Below are 18867 nucleotides of genomic sequence, written 5' to 3' on the forward strand. Positions count from 1 at the left end.
ATTGAGAATACAGTGTCAGTCTCCATCTATTTCTGATGAAATCAAATGGGTCAGGCTGAGTGGTCATAAGTGAGAACAGACCGGGAAAGAACATGTTCAGAGATTGGTTTTCACACAACTTTAATATCAACTTTTACAGAGTGCAGTAATGAGGATTAGACACTTGGACTGGGGATGGTGAGCTATATGTTATGTGTTATTAGCAGATCGTGGGGCAATTATTTAACCTTTATTCTCTCTCTCTCCTTGGGTAACTGGGAAGCCACCCAATCCATGGTCCGCTTGCGTGCCTCCTCCCAGCTGTACCGTGGAGCGTACCCCATGTCCCTCTGAGCCCTCCGATAGGAAAAGCTGAAGGGCGTGTTCAGCATGGTGAGGAGCTGCCGGTTTATGGGCGGTGTGAAGCGCTTGAAGGGGCAGAGCAGTATCTGCAGCATCTCCATGAGAAAACAGAGAAGGTAGAGGACTGGAATGGGCAGGATAGGCTTCTCCTGGATGCTGAAGCCCAGCGGCGACAACACAGCATGGTTGAAGTCAGAGTAGCTGACAGGCGGCGTGTCATCTGAGATGTAGTAGAAGTTCCCTCCGATGGCGGCTCTCCGCTGGGGGTCTCGCAGGGCACGGGCGGCCTGGAGGTGGGCCAGGGCCGCATTCCCCACGTATACAGGGTTCACCTGCGCCTCCGGGCGGGAGGTCCGGTACAACATATTCCCGTTCCGAATCCCGTCTCCCATATGGCCCAGCAGGAAACGGCAGCCCTCTCCATAGATGTACATGGGTCGGAGGGCGCAGGTGGCAAGCCGGCCCCCATTCTGGAGCACCTCACCCTGGGCTTGCAGGGTGACCTGCTCGGCCTCCTTCTTGGTCTTGCTGTAGGGGAACTTTAGGGAGCATGTGTAGGGTGTGTTCTCATCACCGTTGATGATGGGGTCTCCGTTGGCGTTGGGGCCGGCCACCTCGATGCTGCTGGTGTAGATGAAGGACACCACATTCTCCTGGACGCACGTCTCCAGAAGGAGCTGGGTTCCTGAGAAAGATATCAGATGAATGAGTACATCAGCAGGGTCAATTCTGTTTTCAAGAGCAGCTCAAGTATTTGAAAGTATTGGACATGTTTATTTCACTCAGGTCTGCTGCCAATCTCAACCCAAAGCTTCAGTAAAATCTGATCATACCTTTGACGTTGACCCTGTGAAGCTCACTGTATAACACCTTCCCGGTGACGTCAATGAGGGACGCAGTGTGGAAGACCAGCGATGCTCCCTTGCACGCTCTCCTCAGCAGCTCACTATCACTAATGTCCCCCTCAAATACACTTACCAGCGTGTCCCCTCTGATCTCTGACAACAAACCAATCAGAGAAGAAACAAACCAAAGAAAAGTTGTAAAATATCAATATTTACCCTAACCCTAGTAGTGAGAGAGAAAAAAAGGAGAGCTGGTATAGTATTTACCTTCCAGACACTGTATGAGTTGTGGTCGGACATTTATGTCCAGCATACGGATCTCTGTGAGCTTGTCTTCCTCCAGCAGCAGCCGTACCAGCCTCTCTCCCAGGAACCCACAGGCTCCTGTCACCACACATACATCACCTTGCAGAGACATGGCCCAGTCCAAAATCTGAAACTACTACCCCTTTCAGAAAACTCCCTTTCCTAAGCACTGGGAATGACCAATGCTCCGGACTTTGTCCCGTCCTAAAACTCCTCTGCTATCCCGAGGGCATGGCAGACACTAACTTAACACCCCTCTCCCGTCTCTGAAAACTCCCTTTTTCTAGCCTGAGGGAATGTGCTAGAAGTGCCGGTAACTGCCACTCTGGGGTAAGAAGTGAGGCAAGGTCTACAGGCAGGCATACGCAAGAGAGGGAGGGAGGGAGGACAGGGATGTTTTATTTCCCAGTATCTGCCAAGGACGGCTGCCAAGGCTACAGGTCACAGACCAGCCATGGAAAACAGAAGACTTGAATGTCAAGGCGACATCTGACTAACAATTTGTTTTTGTCCCCTGTTGACAGTGATAAACTGACCAGAGTCAGTTTATCAGATTTAGTGGCTCTGGCTGGTTTATTTTGACAGGCTTGGCCACTGATTCTCTACATGCTCTATAAAACATCTATATATTCACACTGTGTCATTTATTTCAGATTTTAAACCTAATCCGGATCTGCATTAGGATCAGTTTTGTCATGAGTAGCATATCTTGAAGTAGTTTTATCCTCTCATAAACTGCCAAATGTATGTGATTGCAGGTGGTTTTGTGACATTTTGAACAGCTCAAGATTCTAGAGCAACACACTGGACATGTCTGTTATGGGATGGTTTTAAAAAGATGGTTTAGGTGTCTATTGAGTTTGTTTCCAGTTTCATAAGCTCTCCATCTCCCTGTGATAACAGACGTGTTAGTAGACCTTGGTCTGGTATTAGGGCCTCCCTCTCTGCTGTCTTATCTGGAGGATGAAGGATAATGTCACTGTGCCAAGGCCACAGCTGAAACATGCAAAGACCTCCATGTTCAACCCACATCCCTTCAACTCAATCAACCCCTCTAGACCAGTTAGTGGGATGACATGTTAGATTGTGTGGTGTTTGGTTTGACTTGAAAAGGATGATTCATAGTATGCATTTTAATTTCTTAAAATACACTAGTCATTCATATACAATACAAAATACTATTTTATCAATCAAACATAATTTAAGCTATCATTTACAGTTTGAAAATACATGCCAAAAGTTAAAAACATAAGTGTTCTACATTAAAGAGCATAGCAGAAGTCACTCAGATACAACGATAGTTCCAACAAAATAGACTCAAGGAGTGGAAACTAACAGTCAGTCAACTACATGTACAGTCAGTCAACTACATAGCTGAGACCCAGGGATTTGAACCAAAATGATTTCCCAATCATATTGTTCTGAAGAGAACCACTTTGTTGTTGTTCCGTTCCACTGTTCTGACCAGAAAAATAAAGTTCTGAACTGGTTTGAACCCCCCTCAAAAAGTACTGGTTTAAATCATTCCTTTCTGTTTTTATTTATTTAATTTTAATATTACCCCTTTTCGTGGTATACAATTGTTAGTAGTTAAGATCTTGTCTCATCGCTACAACTCCCGTACGGGCTCGGGAGAGACGAAGGTCGAAAGCCATGCGTCCTCCAAAACACAACCCAACCAGGCCGCACTGCTTCTTAACACAGCGTGCATCCAACCCGGAAGCCAGTCGCACCAATGTGTCGGAGGAAACACCGTGCACCTGGCGACCTGGCTAGCGTGCACTGCGCACGGCCCGCCACAGGAGTTTCGAGTGCGCGATGGGACAAGGATATCCCTACTGGCCAAACCCTCCCTAGCCCGGACGACGCTAGGCCAATTGTGTATCGCCCCACGGACCTCCAGGTCGCGGCCGGCTGCGACAGAGCCTGGGCTCGAACCCAGAGTCTCTGGTGGCACAGCTAGCACTTTTAACCTGTGAAATCAACCATTTTTTTTTACATTTAGCTCATTAAATTACTTCACCAATCAGTGTGGATAGAACAGGCAAACTAGTTGTTTACATGCGTGATGGACAGAAATGTAGCCTATAACGGAAGATGCAACTGATATTTTACTGGTGGGGAGAGAGGGTTGAGGAGGAGGCTTGAAGATCTGGGCATCTTGTTATGACATGCATTATCTGAATTAGGTCCACAGAATTATACCTATGAGTAGCGGCTTGTATGGAGAAACTGACTGTCCTTTGAGCTAGCTTGCTAACAAGCTTGAGCTAGTTAGATAACAAACTCGTGTGCGTAGAGCGGCACCAGAATAAAAAACATCTTACCTTTTTGTAGTTAATAAATCCAACATGAAACTTGATAACTGGGTTTATAGTATCCTTAACTAGCATTGAACAAGATAATCCATTCTTCTCTAATTAAAAAAAATATATATAAAAAAATCTCTCCCTGTCTTCTGAATCACGCTTGTAACATCAGAGGGGGGAGGGGCAGATAGCCTAAACACTCAAAATCACAGGCAAAGATTTATCTTGCAGGCAGACACTGGAATATGTTTCTTATTGACAGAGTGAGGGCTTTCCATAGATACTTTGTTGCATTTCTTTGTGGGAACAAAGAAAAAATGCCAGGAAAGTAAAATAACGTTATTAACCGGTTGCCATGCATTTAAAAAATAACGGTTCAGTTCCGGAACAGTATGGATCACTTTCATTCCCGGTTCCAATTCTGTTCTTTGAAATGTTTTGTTATTTTCCGGTTTTCTGTTGTGTTTCCTGAACCGGTTCCAACCCCTTGTGGGACCTATTCGAGAAATTCTACTGCACATTTTCCACTTCTCCCACAAAAAAGTCACACTTTCCAGCATCTCAAACACAGAGAAGCTAAATCTATATGTTCTTGATCTCAGCTTTCAGTTCTTGGCAGTGTCCAGCGGGCACTCCTGCATCTGGCCGTCGTCCACGGCACCCTCAGGCAGATGCACAGTCATGGTGCAGGCCCGGATGCCGCCCAGGGGTTCCAGCACATTGAACACCCGGTCCCACTCGTCCTTCTCTGGGTCGTAGCGCTGCACGATGTCCACCATGCAGCGGCTGTTCCAGGAGTAGCCCCCAACCACATAGATCTGGCCCTGGAGCACGGCCACCCCTACATCACTCTGGCCCCGTGGCATGGCCGCCACCACCGTCCACTGGTCCACCTGGGGGAAGATATAAAACGCAGGTCTGAGAATTCTCAGAATTCCGCATTTCTCCAAATGCCATTGGTTCCTTGTTTGGTTGTAATTTTCACCCAACCCAGAAAGTTCCTAAAACGTTAAGGGAAAGGAGGATACCTAATGCATTCAACTTCCGCATTTAACCCAACCTCTGAATCAGAGAGGTGCAGGGGGCTGCCTTAATCGACATCCACGTCGTTGGCGCCCAGGGAAAAGTGGGTTAACGGCCTTGCTCAGGGGCAGAATGACAGATTTTTACCTTGTCAGCTTGGGGATTTGATCCAGCAACCTTTTGTTTACTGGCCCAATGCTCTAACCACTAGGCTACCTGATCATCAAACTCAGGACTTAAATAACAGTTAGGATTAGAGTAAGGTTTCGGAAAAGTGGTAAAATTGCTTATCATATTGTTGGGACCAAAATCAGGGCCTTTGCCTTGTTTCACCTCAGGGCTGTAGAATTCGCAGTTAAGTACATCATCATAGTCGCTGCTGCCCCGGAAGTGGTTCCCTCCCATCACATAGAGCCGATCGCCCACTGTGCACATGCAGTGTAGGCCACGCAGTTCCATCATGTCGGCACGGCGACTCCATGCGTCAGTCTCAGGGTCATAACACAACAGCTCCTTCTGGAACGTGTCCCCTGTGATTCCGCCTGTTGGATCAGTGAATTGACATTAGTTTCATTATTAGATACTGTAGATACTATGACAACATGCTTACTAAAATACTATTTTATGTCTACAAACTAGTAAACTATGGTTTTAACAAGACAAACATTTTAATTTCAATCCATACACCATGGTCAGAGAGAGTTTGTATTTGGGATTTTATTAGGATCCCCATTAGCTACTGCTAAATCAGCAGTTACTCTTTTTGGGGTCCACACAAAACATGAAACAGGACATAATACAGAGCATTAATAGACAAGAACAGCTTAAGGACAGAACTACATAAATGTAAAATAAGAATACATTCATATAAGTAGGCCTTAACATTCCATGCATCATATGCTCATATGCTCATACATACATGTTAACGGCAATACTGCAGCGATTCATTTTTTCTCCTACTTTCTAAGCAGGCCCTGATATTCTAATCTCACAGCACCAGTGTTCTGTAAACAACAGAAAATCTCACAACATTAGGAAGACACACTGTTTCACACGATCGGTGTCCTTGCTGCTTCCATCTGACGTCAATACTATGCATAATCATGTGAAGTTCCACCGAGGTCGTTGACTCCAGCTCATTTCCCCTGACTTTAACAGATCCATGGAGTTCAAGGGGAAGGCAGTGTAACTTTGGTAGTAAATGTGAAGGATGGACCATGAGAAGGAAAGATTGATGGTGTAGGGAACTGAACTGTGAGCCGGTGGTCAGGTGCTTTCCTACACATACTGTCAACCACCAGCGTAGAGTGGGATAGGAGCATTAATGTGAAAAACAGAAATGTTTAGGTCTGAACAGGAAGGACGTGGTCTGGTGCTGCGAGCTGCAGAGAGCTGTGGCCATTACCCAGGCTCCCAGTTTCCGGTCTGGAGTGTGAAGTCACGAGCTCTGCTGGTCGGCTACTGTGTAGCAATGTAGCAGTGCCGAAAGCCCTAGTCTGCCCTAGAAAGCCTATGTAAATTACGATTGCCAGAACGGCCAAACACAAAAAATGTAGACAACCGTTTTGGCCTCTAAAATGTGTTTATTATGATCAAGTTCGATCCCCACTGTGAATTATTTTAAAATTCGCTAGAAATCGAGATATTTAATTAAATGGTGATCCATTCTTGACTACTACATTTGTAGTCACACAGGACCACATGCTGAAACAGAACAATCACGGGCCGGCAGGCTACGAGGAGAGTCCCGGTTGACTCTCTCAGGCAGGAAGAAAACGACTACATTGACTATGATCCTTTGCTTGCTAGGGCCACTTTCACCATGATCCTTTACAATTTTTTGGTGCCATTCAGCCCACATGAGGTTGGTGGCACCTTATTTGGGGAGGATGGGCTTGTGGTAATGGCTAGAGCAGAATAAATGGAAAGGTATTAACAACATCAAATACCCTGATGAACATTATACCCTGATGAAGACAGCTTGGCTGTCGAAACGTTGGTAATTACATTTTTGCATCTGAGCTCCTAGAGTGTGCGGCTCTCTTTTATTTTCAAATTAACAACATCAAACACATGGCTTCCATTTGCTCCATTCCAGCCATTATTATGAGCCAACCTCTCCTCAGCAGCCTCCACTGATTGCTCCATTCAGCAATATGGTGGCTTCAAATTCAAATACTTCCGGCTTTATGTGCAATCGGGAGTTTTCCATAGGAATACATGGATGGCGTCAGCGCTATCACTATCTACTGGTTTCAATGTCTATGCCATTAACCCATTACCAGAGGAGGCTGGTGGGAGGAGCTATAGGAGGACATGCTCATTGTAATGGCTGGAAGGGAATAAAGGGAACAGTATCAAACATATGGAAACCACATTTGACTACATTCCATTTATTCCATCCCACCAGCTTCTTTTGCACACCCTCCTCTACACGTTCCATAACACATCCAATGGGATCCACCTGCTTTTTGGGCTCAAACTACTAAACCACTGTTTAAATGATTGCAGATTAAAAATGATACATTTTCTACATGCACTTTCAAAACATGTGTTCAGAATAAGCTGTTTTCTGTCTGTCTGTGTGCAAGACTTTTACACAATTGCTCTTCAGAGAGCTGTGGTTAACCTTGTCGGAAAATAAGTATACTCTGACCCATTTCAACCAAAGGTCTTTGTGTTTCCTGGCCCTCATAGTTGCTAGGAGACCGACATAGAAATCGACCAAGATGAGAATGAGATCATTCCAGAACTACTATGTTTTGTTAAAGTCTATCAAAGCTGTTAATTGACAAGAGTGGATTAAAACATGTCAACAACACAGCCTTTGTTTGAATTCATTAACTCATAACCTCTCCAGTCTGAGCTGATCTTATCAGGGCAACAATCAAAGTCAATTCAGGCCTTCACATTGTAGGTTTTAACAGTTTGGTAAGTTTGTAATCTAACTACCAGTGGTCTGAGAAACTCACCTGAGACATACATCAGGTCACCATGGACTGTCCCAGCATGCCCGTAGTGGGGGTCGACCATGGGAGACACGAATGTCCACTCATTCCTTCTAAGGTTGTAGCACTCCATGGTGTCTAAAGGAGTAAAAAACAAATTCACTCAACATGCACCTTAAAGATCATAATCCCTTGGAATTTATTCATATTTCTGTGTAACAGATTGCAGGAAAAACCTATCCAGTACACTTAGTGACTCACCAATCTCTCCTGAGGCGTTCCGGCCCCCAACAGCATACAGCTTCCCTTTCAGGGTGCTCAGGTGGAAGAAGGTTCTCTTATCATTGAGCGAGGCCACCTGCAACCACCGGTCGAAGCGCGGGTCGTAGAGGTAGGCGCTGTCCACCGCCGTCTTGCCCTTGGTGTCGTAGGTGCTCTGGCCGCCTACGATGTAGAGAAAGCCCCCGAGCAGGGCAACGCCGTGCTGGTAGCGGGGAACCTCCATAGGCCTCAGCGCCCTCCAATGGCCGATCTCCTCATCATACAGTCTCAGCTCCCTACTCACCACCAGCTGCTGCTTCATCACCCCGCCCAGCGCCAGCAGGTGTTTGGCGTCCGACCGGATGCGTGTGCGCTCCGTCTGTAAGGAAGGCTGGAGGAAGGGCATCATCTGGTAGTTGCTGGCCTCTAGCAGGAGGTTGACGCAGGCCGTGTCCGAGCGCATCATGGCCGCTCCGCCATCATCGTGCCCCTCATCCTCCTGAGAGATCTCGAGCAGCTCAGTGGGGGTCATGAGGGGGAAGCGGACCTGGCTCATCAGGGAGTAGGCGGCGGAGCGGCGGGTGGGGGGGTCGTGGTCCAGCCAGGAGCGGGCGATGCGGTACAGCTCCATCTCAGAGAAGCCCTTGAGGCTGTCGCTGGCCAGGGCGTTGGCCAGGCTGGGCTGAGAGAGCTGCAGGTAGTGGCCAGACTGTAGCAATGCTGACAGGTTCTGACATACAAACTTCCCAATGTGGGCCTGTACATCCTCCAGGAGCAGGTCCCTGGCGATGCGCTCCACCTCCATACAGTTATCAATGGTGATCTGCCATACAAACAGGTAAACAGACAAGACTGGATGAACTTGTGAAGGGTCTCCTGTTTTTACATCTGCCAAACTTTCCACTGTCTCTTCAATCCACCCATCCACCTGCCTGTTGTTTGTGGGGCGGCAGGTGGTTAGCGCGTTGGGCCAGTACCTGAAAGATTGCTGGATCGAATCCCCGAGCTGACAAGGTAAAATCTGTTGTTCTGCCCTTAAACAAGGCAGTTAACACACTGTTCACCGGTAGGCCGTCATTGTAAATAAGAATTTGTTGTTAGCTGACTTGCCTAGTTAAATGAAAAATGTTTTTTATTTTTTATGTTTCAGTACCAGTAGGTATCCGGATTCACTAACCTCAGTGCTGAGCAGCTTGTTGCAGAAGCCGAGGACGGGGAGGACCTGGAGGAAGTTGGCAGCCTCCAGAGTGTCCTGCAGGTTGGTCATGCTCAGACTCAGCCGGGATGTGTAGATGAACTCTATGATGTTCTTCAGACCTGTTTTACTCACCCCATGGAGCTTAATCTCCCTCATATCCTGTTCTCTCATACCCCCTAGAGAGAGGGAGCGAGGGAAAGGGAGAGATATAGAGGGTGGATGCTGTTACAGTTAATGGTGTAAGAGTGCAAGTATATTTTAACATAGTGAGATGTAAAATGAGGACGTTTTAAGTCAAGGTGTCAGTGTCCTTGTCTGGAATTTGTTTCTTACCACATTTCCCCTTTATGGTGATTGGTCTGAGTGGACGTGATGAGTGCAAGTACAGTAAGAGAGAGACTTTATTAGCTCAGCCCTGAACTCGTCTGTGAAACAATCTTACATACTTAGGATCATTGATCCTTTGGGAGCATATGCCCTCGACAAATCCTCTCCACCACACATTGTAAAACAATCACCAGTAATTCAAAAGGCACTCGCACATCTGAGCTATCTTTTTTGCAGGTGCATGGTAACAGTTGAATAAAATTAGAAAAAAAGAAGGAACCTGCACAAGGCTCTTGATAGTATCACTAAGCTATATGTATCGGCCTCACGGTCTACCTCAGAGCTTTGGTGAGTTTTTTAAATTAGCACCCTTATGTAGACCTAGCCCCACCCACATTCGTTCCATGCGTCGAATGGGGTTGAAGTCGCAGGAAAACAAATAAGTGCTACCAAATATAACAATATGCATTTCATAAATATTCTAATAAAGTGTGAACATAAAACACGTCTGTAAAACCACAATGAGGATATCGACCTACCAAGCAAGTTTTCATAAATCTTACGTCAGCGTAATCTGAAATAGGGGCATAATTCGTGTTCAAATTTACAACATAACATACATTGGCATTTCATCATTAAGACCTTTAGGAAATAATGTCTGGAGGGTGAAAATCCCAAAACATTCTCTTTTACTCAGAGTATTATTAATATCACCTCCCCTGTCTGATATCTAAACTTTCTCTATGCCACAAAATCTAAAAGGTAGAAAGGTCATGTTTTAGGTCATTAAAATGTACTGTGACTGGATAATCCCTGTCCTTTCTCCTAACTGAACTTTTATGTTCAATGATTCTCTCTTTGAGAGAACAAGAGGTTTTACCTACATGGCACAGCCCACATGGACATTTAATAATGTCATAACATGGGTGGTGGAGCACGTAATAATGTCATTTATTTGGAACCGTTTTTCCGTATGTGGGTGGCAGAAATATTCACACTTCATCATATTGTTGCACTGTGCGCAACCTCTGCATTTATAGCTGCCATTCGGAAGAGGGCGTAAAAGAGCCTGGCTGATTTTCTTTTGTGGCTGGCAGTTCAGTTGGCATGGACCAATTTATTGTGTAAATTGTGACCTCTCTTATATACAACAAGTAGTGGATTCTTAAATTCAGCCGGCAAAGCTGGGTCCGATAATAAAACATGCCAGTGTTTCTTGACAGCATCTCCCACGATTCACGAGTTCAAAGTACAGTATATGTGGTTGTGAACATTACAGAGTGTTCTTTAGCTCTAGTTGGTCTTTTTTTGTCGCAGTTCATCTCTGTTTTCCCCAATGGCAAATTAAGAGCTTCATCCACACATTGTGGAGAATAGCCTCTTCTAACATGCTGACCAAACCGGACACGTCGCGTGCATGAGCGTTGCAAAATAAATTTAGAAATCCATGTTATTCAATTATTGCACCCACACTGCTCGAGCGCGCCAACGAGCGTCTGCAACGCCAAGGGCTAAAATAGAACTCATTCCTATTTCTGACGCAGATCTTGCTGCAAGTCCTGCCTCTCCCATCCCATTGGTTTTTAGAAGCAGGTACCTGCGTGCCATCTCCTCATTGGTTATACCCACGTGGGTGGTTGAAAGACAAACTGTTTTGCCAGTAGTCGTGGTAATACAATGAAAGTTTAGATGCGATCACCATATAAATTAAACGATGAAAAAGCCTGGAAGGAGGAGAGATGACTAGAAACGATTCGGTTGGCCGTTTTATGTGTGGATTAATTGTTGGAGTAGAGGTCCTTGTTCATTTCAGGTAAAATAACAACTCAATGTTTATTTCCCAGGACAAATTAGCTAGAAACAGCAAGCTAGCTAGATAGGACAAATTAACGTTAGCTAGCAAGTGCAAGCTAACTAGCTAAATTGCCATACATGTTTAATGCTTTTCGACCTGTCCCCAAATTAATGTCATTGGTTCAGAATTTATTTTGATATTTTAACCTGCGTGTCGTGATCGCGTTTGGTGTGGGGGAGGCAAAATAAATTTATGCACGATGGCGCACGATAACGCATGCGCGCAGCCGGTTTGGGTTCAGTGTTAGAAACCTATTGCGCATCTCCGCTGCTTTTTCTAGATAGTCCTCTGTGGAGTGGCATATACGGAGCAGTCTGAAAAACGGGCTTCTTGGAAGTCCTCTTTTTAATGGCTCAGGATGGAAGCTGTCCTCCTGTAATATAATTTATGTCCGTTTCTTTTCTATACAGATCTGTAAACAGGGTTCCATTTGATTTCTCAATCCACATATCGAGGTAATGAACACGTTTAGTGTCACATTCAATAGTGAATTTGCGATGGTGGTCAATGCCATTGAGTAATACCATAAAGGCTGACAGCTCTTTTCCCGTTCCTCCCCATATGCAAAAAAAATGTTGTCAATATATCGATACCACTTCAGGACTTTATTCAAAAATAGATTTTCGTTTTCATTATTAACAAAACGTTCTTCAAAAAGACCCACATAAAGGACCGAGGTAAACACAGACTCTGGTTGGATATTCAACAGATAGTCGCCTGTGGTTTTCCTTACGTCCACCAACCGCAGTTTTCCTTACGTCCACCAACCGCAGTTAGGGACCGTCAACATAGTGACATATCTCAGTTTTCAAATTTTAATAGCTCTTTAACCATTACTCCTAAAACTTTCGAAACTGGTTCTATCTAACCCGATGGCATAGACACATATGACACACACATTTTTGGGTCGATTTACAACTCACACTTTTAAATGATTTATTATTTTTTTGAATTTCAATAGCTCCTTGGTCATGTGACCTACTGACTTCAAACAAGGTTCAGAATGTACACTCAGTGGGCCTACACATTGCACACCCTTTAGTTTGTCCATTTTCATCTCTCACAATTCTACATGAATTTTCTATGTTTTTCAATGTTTCTCATTTCAATAGCTCCTTGGTCATGTGACCTACTGACCTCAAATTACTTTCAGAATGTCCACGGACTGGTTGAGATGGGGGCCGCGAGGCATCCAGTATGGTAACACGACCGATCCCGGAGAAGCTGGCGGGAGCCCCGGGGAGAGTTTTCTTTTCTTTGTGAAGGGCAGGGCGCCCTGGAATGGGTTCGCCCCGAGAGAGGGGCCCAAGCCCTGGAAAGCATTGCGGTTTCTGCGGCGTCTGGTGAGCTCTCCCTGGCCCTTGAAAATCTGGGGAGAAGGTGCAAATCTCAGGCCAGGCAGTACCCATATCCGCAGCAGGTCTCCAAGGGTAACAGCCTCTGGCATATTATAACAATGTAGGTAAGGGAAGTTGGCAAAAAATATCTGTAACTCCGGGATAAGGATTGCACTCAGGCCATGGCCATGGATGTTGGAGCGGGGACTTAGTCTGTGAGCAGAAAAAAAGAGGGTGGGTCATCAGGAGCACAGAGCCTGTTCCGGGTTACCAGGTGCACGTGGTTCCTGACAGCGGGCCTATAGACGTTTTAGTAATTCTAGGGAGTAAGCTATATGCTAAGGCCAAGGGAGAGGGGTGTTTGACTGGGTAGGGAGAGTAGGTGTGGAGGCCTGAAGGGCTGTAGTTCCAGGGAGAAAGCTATACATTCTCAGGCCCAAGGAGAGGGCAGGCAGTCGTGTAGGCCTAGAGGCCTGGAGTCAGAGGTCACCAGGTCAATGGGGGCCTGCTGGAGGTCAGGAAGCCCCCAGGGAGAAGTCCCAAGTGAATAGGTGTGTGAGTGACACTATCCTTCACTGGGGCAGAGCAGGCAAATTCATGTAAAATCGCATGAGATGAAAATTGACAACAAAAGGGTATGCAATGTATAGGCCCACTGAGTGTACATTCTGAATCTTGTTTGAAGTCAGTAGGTCACATGACCAAGGAGCTTTTGAAATTAGAAAGTTAAAAACATTAATGTAAAAACTTGTGAGATGAAAATGGACAAACTCAAGGGTGTGCAATATAGAAGGGTAGTCAGTGGACATTCTGAACCTTGTTTGAAGTCAGTAGGTCACATGACCAAGGAGCTATTGAAATTCAAATATAAAAAGTTTGTACTTTGTTTACATTCTCTAATTCAACTAGGAATACAAAATGCTGCTCACATTTCCACATGTTTATTCGCTTTTCAAAGCTAATTAAGGGTCAAATAGTGAAAATAAGACCTGCGCAATTTTTCCAACATCATGACACTTATTTGGAGTCTGTGGCTCAAGTGGTTTGAAAGCTATTCAGGATTGAAAGCGCGAATATCCGTTGAATATCCAACCTGAAACTGTCTTTACCTGGGTACATAAAGGTTAGCATAGCTCGGAGCGAATGTGGAGTCCATCTATGTTCCATTTGTTTGGAGATGGTGTTCATCATCAAACCTGAAATAGTAAGACTCTCGACATCTAATGTGACCAAAATACAGTCTTCTGTTAAACCCGTTATTAGTGAAATCTTGTTTATGAAGTCTACAGTCTTTCACATATGATGGCAATGCTTGCACATTAATTTTAATAAAAGAGTCTATGAAGTTTGACAATGGCTCTAGCATTGAGCCTATTCCTGCAACCACTGGTTTGCCTGGATTATTGCCTTGTTGTGTTTTAGGTTTGTGTAATTTCGACAAAATGTACAGGCATGGATGTATGGCACATTTGCAGCAAGGATATTCATATTCAGGTTTTGAGATCAGGTTATTTAATAGGGCTCCAGATTAGAGCATATTTCCCTCTGGAACACCTGTGTGGGATCAACACTCCGTTTTCTATAGAAACATTCATTACTGAGTTGTCCCTGAATCTCTTCTTTGTATTTTTCATAGTCTAAAACGACAACAGCACCCCCCTTGTCTGCAGGTTTAATAACCTAAGATGAATCTTTCATTAGTTCATTAAGTGCCTGTTCTTCTGTTCTAGTGAGGTTCTTCTGAATGTAGTTTGTTTTTCTCGTATGTACTGATGTAACCGATGTGAAATGGCTAGCTAGTTAGTGGGGTGCTCGCTAATAGCGTGGGGTGCTCGCTAATAGCGTTTCAATCGGTGATGTCACTCGCTCTGAGACCTTTAAATAGTTGTTCCCCTTGCTCTGCAAGGGCCTTGGCTTTTGTGGCGCGATGGGTAATGATACTTCAAGGGTGGCTGTTGTCGGTGTGTGCAGAGGGTCCCTGGTTCGGGGTGAGGAGAGGGACGGAAGCTAAACTGTTACATTGGTGCCGTGACCCGGATCACTGGTTGCTGCGGAAAAGAGGGAGGTCAAAAGGGGGGTGAGTGTAACCGATGTGAAATGGCTAGCTAGTTAGCAGGGTGTGCACTAATAGCGTTTCAATCGGTGACATCACTCGCTCTGAGACCTTGAAGTATTTGTTCCCCTAGCTCTGCAAGGGCCGAGGCTTTTGTGGTGCAATGGGTAACGATGCTTCGAGGGTGGCTGTTGTCGGTGTTTGCAGAGGGTCCCTGGTTCGAGCCCAGGTATGGGGCGAGGAGAGGGACGGAAGCTAAACTGTTACACTGACATGGCATCTTGTTCGACTATAATTGAGGAGGTATTAATTGAGGAGTTGTTAACCATAGGACAGAATTTGCTTTTGGGCTTAAAATGGGTACCAGTTCTTTGTTGAGTTTCTAGGCACGAAACAGTGTTTTGAGAAAACACGTGCTTAAGTTGACTTCTTGCGAAAGAATATAAACAGATCTACTTTCGTATCAAATGGTTTGTCTGCACATGTAGGTACAAAAGAGAGGCCCTTAGATAAGACTGGGTTCAAACCAGGGACCCTCTGCACACACCGACAACAGCCACCCTCGAAGCATCGTTACCCCTTGCGCCACAAAAGCCGCGGCCCTTGAGATTTGCGAGTCAGAGGTTAATTACTGAGTCCTGCTGTAGCTCCGTGTCCACGGCCTGTGTTCCTGGTCTCCTCTTTGACCACTTGCATCTCCTACATCTTTTCCTTCGTGGAGCCTTGTTGTGCTGCTTTCAGATTACTCTGATATTTTTCTTGCACTGTACCCAATGATTTCTGAAAACTTGCTTGGCAGGTCGATGTCCACATTGTGGTTTTACAGACGTGTTTTATGTACACACTTTATTTGAATATTTATGAAATGCATATTGTTATATTTGGTAGCACTTATTTGTTTTCCTTCAACTCCAACCCCATTCGATGCGTGGAACGGACGTGGGTGGGGCAAGGTTGAGGGTGCTAATTTTAAAAAACTCACAAAATCTCTGAGAAGGCCGTGAGGCCAATATGTAAAGCTTATTAAAGAGCAGTGATACTGTCAAGAGCAGTGTGCGGGTTCCTTCTTTTTTTCTCATTTTAAAACAATCACCAGTGAAATAATTTGACATATAAAAATATATTGACATATTGCATAAATTGAAAGCCCTCTTTGAATGTAATTTATCACAGACTAACCAGTGAACATGGCTTTGAAGTAGTTGCTGGCAGAGGCCATAATGACTCTGTGCACAGGGAAGGTGTCACTGCTGTCCCCAGGCACCAGGATGACATCACACAGAGTCTCATCACCACGGAACAACTCAAACCCCTGGAAGGAAGAATAAGATTAATCTTCCATCAATCGTCTCGATCCGCTCCATGTTAAATGATGTTAGCAACCATTCAGATAGATTACTGAAATAATCGTCCCAGGATTCTTTTTAATCTTGGCAACCCTCACAGCTAAATAATCCTACGAAAAAAACACTATAGTATACTGTAATATTTTTATACGTAGTATTTACTGCAGTGTTTTTATGGATATGACTGTAGTATACTGTAGTATTTACTGTAGTGTATTTATTGGGATATGGATATTGGGGAGGGGAATGGGTGGGGTATATGCATATTAAACATGTGCGTATCAGTACAGTGTGTAGTATAGTATTCTACAGTATACAACACAATTCTACAGTAAGCACTACACGATCGAGGGATACGACAGTGTGTAGTATAATATTCTACAGAATACCACAAAATTATATTTATAAGCACTACATGATCGAGGGATGCTACAGTGTATAGTATAGTATTTTACAGTATACTACAGTTTACTACAGGACACTATAGAATTCTATAGTAAGTACTATAGTAAAATGTAGTATTTGTTATGTGGGATAACCCTATTACACCTTTAATATCTCTGCCTGGTGTATGAGGGCTGGTTGGGATATATACCTGTAGGACTGTGGTGCCATGCTCATTGCTGCTGAACCACCTGGTTAGAGGCCTTGGAGGGAGGCTTGGCTTCAGGCTTATATCAGTGGGTTTCGGGGGAAGCTCCAAGGGTTTAGGGGCTGGGGCTGTAGGGGTTGGAGGTTTCGCTGCTGGGGGAGTGGGACTGTCAACTGTGGCCGGGGCTGGAGCTGGGGCCGGGGCTAGGGGCGGAGATGTGGCTGAGGGTTGGACAGGTTGGGGTGGAGGTCTGGGTGGCTCTCTAATAGAGCCTCTGCTTCCCAGACGAGACAGTCTCCTGTGAAACCTCCCCTGCACACTCTCCTTCTCCTCTCCACTGCCCCTGGAACACAACGACAGGGGTCTGAGAGCTGCTGTTTCATCCTCAGCTACAGTATAAGTTAACTCCACCCTTTATCACATTAATCTGTCTATGACATTGTTTTTCACATAAACTCATATCTTCAGTGCTGAAAAGTGCATATATTGGATTTTTGTCCATTTACATTAAGGTTTACAGTGGCTCGTCTTTTGAATTCGCACATTGATTCATATTCAAAAATCAGGGGCGCAACTTTGGTTTTAGAAGTGTGGGGGCATAATTATAATACATTTTTTTATCCTATCGGGAGAAACATTCCAAACAGCCTACCCGACCGCTCGGAGGCATCTGCATGGCCCTAAAGCACACCAACAAAAATACAATTTCAGAATGTGGTGTGAAAGTTGTGTCCCTGACAAAATACTTAAACCTAAAAATGACAAATATTTGGATTAGCCTACCCCATCTCAGTTGGTGTCTTGCTGGATGACCTGCTGCCCCTCTGTGAAAGGTTCCTTAGAAACAGAGACATGAGACAAAACTAAAACAGGGCAGGATTAAATTGATGTTTAGTCTGTCAGTACAATATACTTTTCTATTCTCTCTTTCAGAACCTCTTCACTCTGAACAAGCTACAATTTGGGAAGTGAAACAGTTGAGTATGTCTTTGTTTCATACATAGGTTGTCTGGTACTCAATGCTGTATAGTATGACTCACTTCATCAGAACAGGCCCAGGGCTAGAGGTGCATGTTTGCAATGTGGGACTTCCTTGATCATATCGTTACCATACTGTCTCTGTGTTAGTGTATACATGTACGCTGTAAATGTTAAGACATTCCCGTAACTTCACACAACATTTATGTTGCAGTATGTTGCTATGGTGTAACTTCAATACTTCAACACATTTTCTGATGTTTCTAGTGGATTAGAATAGTATTATTATTATTTTTTTTTTTACATCTAACAGTAACCTCTGAACTCTGAACTTACACCTCACTACATATTCATAATTTCTGTTTATATTCTATTTTTGGATCATGGATGTTTCTGTGCAAGACTTTGTGCTCTATATCAAATGTACACACTTTACACCTGCATTAACAAACATGCGAGGAAAGGAAGGATCCTACCTTGAAGTGATTCTTTTCAACAGGTTCTCCCTAACCGGACGGCCTTCTTCCGGCATACACACATAACCAACATACAGCAATCTGTTTAATGCTTTACAGATCACTAAATGTCTTCCTGCAGCAGCTGGATGCAGAGTGGAACCGTTATGTAGAGTGTGGTAAACAGCAGCACAGTCAGTTTCTCACAGCTAACCGAGAGCTCAGCCACTTCCTGTGTCAGTTCTCTTTCTCGCTCATTTCGTTTAACCCTCCCCACCCTTATTTTGACACATTAGGTGTTGTAAAGACAGATGCAGAGATGGAAGAGAAAGCGAGACATCCCACATGCAATTTGTTTCTGGTTCATATACAGACAATGAACTAAGCAGAACAGACTCAGCTAATGCATTGGTGCCTATGGGAGAGCCACCCCCATAAGCAGACAAAAACAGACTTTTTTTCATGGTAAACGACCTGGATGGGACATCTTCATTTAACCAACATCTTTGACAGATGTATACAATGACTTGTTGCTCATCCTTTAAAACTCCTATACTGTACTTCTTTACTGTCAATTGTGGCACTAGTGTCTTAAATGTATTTTTTATATATTTTAAAATTATAATCTCATGTTTCAAATAATTAGTATCTAAAGAAATGTGAGTTCAATTGTACGGGGAAACAAATACCAT

General features: G+C 44.5%; 2 protein-coding genes across 2 annotated transcripts; both read right to left on the bottom strand.

Moving 5' to 3' along the window:
• Positions 1–103: 103 nt before the first annotated feature.
• On the bottom strand, positions 104–2483 carry hsd3b1 (hydroxy-delta-5-steroid dehydrogenase, 3 beta- and steroid delta-isomerase 1). Its single transcript, XM_024408918.2, has 3 exons — positions 1455–2483; positions 1176–1340; positions 104–1027 (listed from the first exon to the last, which is right to left on the bottom strand). The coding sequence occupies exons 1-3, from the start codon at positions 1603–1605 to the stop codon at positions 219–221; spliced, it is 1125 nt and encodes a 374-aa protein (XP_024264686.1). The 5' UTR covers positions 1606–2483; the 3' UTR covers positions 104–218.
• A 128-nt stretch (positions 2484–2611) lies between these two features.
• Positions 2612–18388, bottom strand: LOC112240678 (kelch-like protein 9). The gene is made up of 9 exons (XM_024408942.2): positions 18197–18388; positions 17526–17579; positions 16746–17085; positions 15984–16116; positions 9212–9408; positions 8035–8857; positions 7798–7911; positions 5159–5367; positions 2612–4695 (listed from the first exon to the last, which is right to left on the bottom strand). The coding sequence occupies exons 1-9, from the start codon at positions 18250–18252 to the stop codon at positions 4408–4410; spliced, it is 2214 nt and encodes a 737-aa protein (XP_024264710.1). The 5' UTR covers positions 18253–18388; the 3' UTR covers positions 2612–4407.
• Between the last annotated feature and the right edge of the window lie 479 nt (positions 18389–18867).

The sequence above is a fragment of the Oncorhynchus tshawytscha genome, linkage group LG03 (assembly GCF_018296145.1).
Source record: "Oncorhynchus tshawytscha isolate Ot180627B linkage group LG03, Otsh_v2.0, whole genome shotgun sequence".
Taxonomy (NCBI): Eukaryota; Metazoa; Chordata; class Actinopteri; order Salmoniformes; family Salmonidae; genus Oncorhynchus; species Oncorhynchus tshawytscha.